Source organism: Carassius gibelio, chromosome B1 (assembly GCF_023724105.1).
Source record: "Carassius gibelio isolate Cgi1373 ecotype wild population from Czech Republic chromosome B1, carGib1.2-hapl.c, whole genome shotgun sequence".
Lineage (NCBI taxonomy): Eukaryota > Metazoa > Chordata > Actinopteri > Cypriniformes > Cyprinidae > Carassius > Carassius gibelio.
The window spans coordinates 25,486,962-25,493,348 of record NC_068396.1 but is presented as its reverse complement, the minus strand read 5'-3'; the positions used below and the strand labels follow the sequence as shown (position 1 = coordinate 25,493,348).

The 6,387-nt window shown below is 38.1% G+C and overlaps 1 protein-coding gene across 1 annotated transcript; it reads right to left on the bottom strand.

Moving 5' to 3' along the window:
- Window positions 1-344: 344 nt before the first annotated feature.
- On the bottom strand, window positions 345-6,334 carry tmx2b (thioredoxin-related transmembrane protein 2b). The gene is made up of 8 exons (XM_052545660.1): window positions 5,987-6,334; window positions 5,165-5,225; window positions 3,416-3,529; window positions 3,180-3,256; window positions 2,656-2,762; window positions 1,846-1,911; window positions 1,636-1,765; window positions 345-1,501 (listed from the first exon to the last, which is right to left on the bottom strand). The coding sequence occupies exons 1-8, from the start codon at window positions 6,173-6,175 to the stop codon at window positions 1,319-1,321; spliced, it is 927 nt and encodes a 308-aa protein (XP_052401620.1). The 5' UTR covers window positions 6,176-6,334; the 3' UTR covers window positions 345-1,318.
- Between the last annotated feature and the right edge of the window lie 53 nt (window positions 6,335-6,387).

Here is a 6,387-nt window from a genome sequence, read left to right as displayed (position 1 = left end):
TTATATATTATTGAATTAATACATTTTATATTTAGTTATTGTTTTGAAACGACCTTTTGAGATGAACCTGTGTTTACTCTGGAATTAGTGAAGTTAGTTCTCAAAGGTCTACGAGGAAGTGTTTAATGTAACTTTTATGTATATTTTTGGTACTACACAGGCTTTGTGTCGTCGCTGAGAATGCTTTGACCATTTGAACGCAAATCTCAAATGCTAATTGAACACTTTGAGTAATTTAGATGTGCACGTTTCTGCTTCTGACCAGTTTGTCAAACATCTGCTGGGTTGTTCTGTTAAGTCTAAGTTTGGAGAAAATTTTTTAAATGCACAAGCTGAGCAAAATGTGAAGAACAAAGAGTTTTATTGAAACTTCCTTTCACAACCACTCAACCCATTTTAGTCATCAATTCATAAAAAATTAGTGAAAAATCAAGTCTGGTTTACTCAATAGGGAACTAAAACAAAACAATAGTAATTTTTGTTGGGAAATGGATGAGAAGATTCCACAGAACCAAACAGACAATAAAAGCTTTCAACAGTGAAAGTAAAAGGAATGGAAACGGTCTAAGTGTGAAGACTGCCTGCAGCTTTGTTCCGTGCCTGACAGTTAAAAATAAAAATGTTAAACACTCATTCAGCACAAAATTCAAATAATAACCTCAATATACAAAACATTCAAGACTTTTACAGCAGTATTTTCTCTCTGAAATGAAATGTGTAACTGAGTAACAACTAAATTTTACAGAATATTATCTTGAGATCTTGCTCTTAATGATTTAGTAAATGTTCAAAATAAACCGTTGGCATTAAAGACCCTCTCTTTCCGGACCACCGAATTCTGTCTAGAAGTCAGTACCGTCACACAAACAAGCTCCATCTCAGAAAAGTAGTAAAAAAAAAAAAACTCAATACAAGTGACAATACAACAGAAAACCAACTGATATAAAGTTTGCTCCCCGATGTGATGCATATGCAACAAAATAACCCCTTACTAATGATCACTTCACAATTATAAACCATATTAGAGGTAGATGTCCAATTTTTAATGGTTTAACTTGATTAAATTAAATTGAATAATGTCCCAAATAACAGCTGTTTGGACGTCTATGTCCAGTATATCAATGATTATGACATTTAAATACATATTAATATAAGGATTTACTATATTATTGGACTGATTTTGCATTTAATACGTTATACAAAAAAGAAACGATAACACAATCATTCGGTTTATAATGCTTTTTCTGCATACTGAACATTAGCTCATTTTGCTCCAGTCCCAAAGTGATTCACAGTGCTCTTCAGCAGCATGCACTTTCTATTTGTCCTTCTTGCTCTCTGTGTCCATCGCGGTGATGGTCTCGGCCTCCGGTTCTTCCTCTTCAGGCACAGGGGGGAACACAGATTCGCTGGGCCTCTCGAACTTCTCTCCTTTGGCCTTCCCAAGCTTCTTTGACTTCTGATACAACTCGTTGAGGTTAAACTCTCGGATGATGTTTTCCTGGAAACAAAGGAAAAACACATTTATCTGTATAGTACAGCACCCTACACAGAGATTAAAAGAGGGGGTTTGAAGGATATTTCTGACAAAGTCTTTCCACTCCTGATGGTCTTTTTTTGAAGATTAAGCCTCACCTCTGTGAAGGTCCAAGATACTGCCCGTCCCTTTTTGTCCACTTGAGGGCGCCTCATTATTTCCTTTCCTCCCTGGAAGAGCACTAGAGAGGGCAGCTGCTTTGAGAGAGGAGAGGTGCTGACCCTGTATCTGAGGGGAAAAAAACAGCAAACATTGCACATCGTTAAAGTCTGTTACAATTAGCTCAGAGACACAGCAGAGCTACTTACTTTTTGGCTACTTCACTGTAACGACCAATGTCCACTTTGCCAAATTTCAGCCCTGCACAGTTGTACCTGAGTAAGAGAGAAGTTCATTGTTTCTGTTCAGAATATTTTAATTCACAGAAACTGAGGCTGGATGTACAGTACAAGTCAAAAGATTCAGGTCGGTATGGTTTAAAATATATATATATATTTTAAACAGTAATGTTATGACATATTAAAGGTGCAGTATGTAGGATTGACACCGAGTGGTTGAACTAGGTATTGCAGTCCACGTTAAAAATATTTGAGAGGGTTTTCTTCACCCGGCCTCTCTCCTCAGACTTGACCCACATGAGGTTTCGTGATTGAGACACAAACAGGAACGAGCGCACTTGTCCATGAATGAAATTAAACACGCTGTGTTTTCCACTAACTGGCAATCCAGGATGCCAAAATCCAATTGGCTAAACTGGCAGTGGGCGGGCTACACAAACCAACTGACTGTAGCATTGTTTTTCAGATAAACAATTATGTTATCTTATCTTGTTAGCATGTTCCTTAAATATCTGCAAACATATTATGGTATTTTTATGCTTTAGTAGAGTCAAAAACCATGCACCTTTAATACAATACAAATGCTGCGTGCTTGGTGATCAAGAAAAATGTTGTATTAATATTGTTTTTTTTTTTTAGGATACTTTGATAAATAAATATCCTGTCAAATTATCAATGTTTTACTGTCGCTTCTGATCAGTTTAATGTATTTTCTGTATAAAAATATCATTTCTTTCCCTCAAAAACCATTTAAACCATAATGAAGAGCAAGGTTCTTACTTCAAGGACAGATCTGCATAGACTGAGGCGAAAGACTGACACTCTGGTGCCCAGTTAGCAAAAAACTCCACGATCCAGGTCACTCTGTTATCCTTCTCCAACTCATCCTGAAAACAAAAGAAAAGTAAGCATCTTTTCTCACTAGCATATATTTGAACTCAACATTCCCCTCAGGCTGCTGGAGTTAAAGTTCAACTATGTAACTGAAATTTGAAAATGGCTTATTTGCGAAGAATCCTGGGCTGCAATGGTAATGAGCATTTATCCTGTTACTAATAAACCAAGCACACTCAAGCTACAGTAGTTCCCTTTGATGTTCGTGATTGGTATGCAATGAGATGCCCCAGAATAAAGTGTGCCCAGCACTGATGCTCTTCTGATATAAATCATTCTCATTCATATTGTTCAGATCTTTCTCTTCTTTTTCCATTCTGTGCAAACGTGTTTTGAAAACCAGCAGCTCATGAGCCATGACTAAAGTACTCATGTCCAATGGAAACTGGGTAGTATGACCACATACTCACATCAATGGTTTTATCACTGAAGTACTTGATGTATTCAGGGCCCATGTAGATCGGAGGTTTGCAGATCATCAGGAAAACTGCATCAATGATTAGAGAACATTAACAGCCATTGCAATACATCAGTGGTATTATAGTATCAATAGTCTTTGTTCATATTTTAATTAGATTTTATTTGTTCTCAGTTCCAATTGAGTGACTGTTTGAAATCTTGCAAAAGATAAAATAAAAATACTGACCAATACACAAAGTTAAGTAGAGAAGCCCCAAGCGTATGTCCAGTCTGAAGAACAGGATCACATTGGCCACTTTACTAAAGAGGATGATGTTGCCCAAGTGCTGCTCGATGGTAACTGGGGAGCAAAGAAAAAAAATATAAAAATTTCATAACGAACTGCTTTATAATATGAAAATGCATACTCAAAGGGGTCGAGCAGAGCTGGAGGAGGGGGAAAGAGTGTATGGAAACACTGAATGAATGATTTGACAACAAACACATAGACAACCGTCACTGAGAGCACAAACACTCAAAGGTGCACAAATGTTTAGTGTAGAAACAAAACCTTCACATTCAGCCTCAGCATAATGACCATGATGATGGTTAAGAGATTATTTGCTGGCATTTGAATGTCAATAAAGAATGCTATTGAGAATGAGGAGTTGTCGTCATAGCACAAAGCCCCTCCCTCGATATCACGGTCTCCGCCATGTTAGCAGGACACCGGCGGCGAGACAGGATTGTTTACTTGTGTTGTTAAGAGGAGGTTCTCGCAATTCTGCAATGTTTTACCATTTCTGGAAGTTACTGCTGCGTTAAAAACTGCTCCAGTACCTCTCACGATACACATGGAAAACATAGGAACAATGGAATACAGTTTTTTTTAGGTTACACCAAGCGCAAAACAGCGGTATTTGGAGAAGCTCTCAAGCATCAAAAATATCGACCCATACGAGCTCCCGGCAGCAGCACAGAGACCTGGACCATTTACCTCAATGCCCACATATGGACGTTGTGAATTATATTGTTTTTGGTTTAAGTGACTACACAATGCAGGAGTTTAAAAGCCACAAGACTTTGGAAAGTTATGAGGCTTTCTGGTGTGGCTGGGTCCATCTACAGCAGGTGATGAAAACAGTGTTGTACTGGCCAAAGTAAGTTTATTCACATGCGTTTTAGCGTATTGTAATTACATTTCATTTAGAATGCACTTCTTGACCAAAATGACAGAGTAATTAACTGCGACTGTTTCGTAAAACACTAGATTGTAACGAGATGTTCAATGTATACAAACATTTCCAACATGTTTTGATGTAGGCTAAAGCTGTGTATGTTTAGTTATAATTTGATTTTAGCCCAATGACACATACTGTACCAGGTTTTTGTGTTGGGGGCTGCAAAGTGGACAAACCAGATCTGGGTTGGCTAGGGTAGTTAAATGTGTGATTGCAAGATATAAATGTCCTGGTTAGATTAAAACCATTAACAGCGTGAATGCACGGTGACTTACATCGTAAACAATATAATTCCCAATGTCCATATGTGTGCACTGAGGTAAATTGTTCAGGTCACTGTGCCGCTGCAGGGAGCTCGTATGGGTCGATATTTCGGATGCCTGAGAGCTTCTCTAAACACCGCTGTTTTGCGCTTGGTGTGAGTTTGTTCCTGTAAGGTCCCCTTTCTTTCGCCTTATGTTTTTGCATTGCTTTACTTTCTTCCTTTTCTTTCTCGTATTCGTAGATCCGTCTCGATCTGTTCCGCCGACAAAATAAATGCGCAAAAATGAAAGCGCTCTGAAATGTTTAGTCGCGCCTCTGTGAAGTTCTGAAGGCATTGCCCCTGGTAACCGATAGCGTATCCTGCCATCATGGCCGACCGGCTCAGACCCCTCCCAAATCAACCCAAATCGGCAAGTGACTCCTCACTCTCAATAGAGAAAAGAACTGCACAAAGATGGAAAAGAGTGTTTTAAGAAAGGAGAAACTCTTACTTGCTCTTCTGTTCTTCATCATGACTATAGCACTTAAAAACATCAGTATCTCCACCTCTCTCTAAAAAAATAATTACAAACAAAGGCTGAGATTAATATAAATGTTATATAGTAAAGACACTTAATAATATAAAACTTAAATAATATAAACAATAGTATATATTCTGTGTGCGTTGTGTGTGTTTACATGCATTCTCAAAGTATTTCCTTCCATGAAAATGGTAAATGAATATTCTGATAAATATCGATATATGGAAAAAAAAATATTTCTGGACATATCAGTTTTATTATGGAAAAAGTGATGACAATTTTTTTTAATGAAAAGTGCTGAAAATTAAAATTACACAAATAAATACAGATTAAATAATTTCATATGCACATACTACATATAAACAAGTCTTGCTAAGATTCGAAACAGAATAAATCAAACCAAAATGTATATTTTAAAGGGAATTAATGACACAAAGCTGCTGTCAGCTATGATTGGAAAGGGAAAAAATGTAGCTAGTTTTCATTCTTTTTGGGCAGGTTTTGAGTAAGCTTTGGGCTGGAAATGTTTCTGGGACCTTATATATATATAAGACACAACAGTGAATGACACACGTGGGGCACGTTGGCAAGTTTCTTATTTCCACATGCATTAGTTTTATGCATGGCACTCTAAACTCTTTTTTTTTTTCAATTGTGCTTGTTTTCTTGCCAGCTAAATAGCGACCCCCAAAATCTGCTGGCCACTACCCAGTCCCCTTGTTACGAAGCAGGTTAGCTGTATCCGTCATGATTAAACATGTCTTATACCCCAAAGGTCTGCTTTATACATACCCAGTCGAAATCGCATGAATTTCCATCCTCGCGCTGCGTCGAAAGATGCTCGCAGATGCCAGGCGTCTTGCGGACCAGCAGGAACGCGACAGACATAAATAACGAGGCGATGTAGTATGGCTTTAGGAGCCATTTGTAAACCTGCGGCAAATGATACAGAAACGCGAAAAGAGGTGTCAATAAAGCCATTTTAATTTTTAATTTTTAGACAACAAGTGCTGCGACGATCCGAGACAGCAGAGTCCGCGTCAACGCCGCTATCAATGCGAGACAATATTCATCGGCAAATGAATTAAACGATTTAAAGGGACAGAGGTCACTGCGGACGAAGAAAAAATCCGCCCCGCCTCTTTAAAGCGCGCCCATTGATTGGACACGTTCCTAAACAGACGTCGCTTATT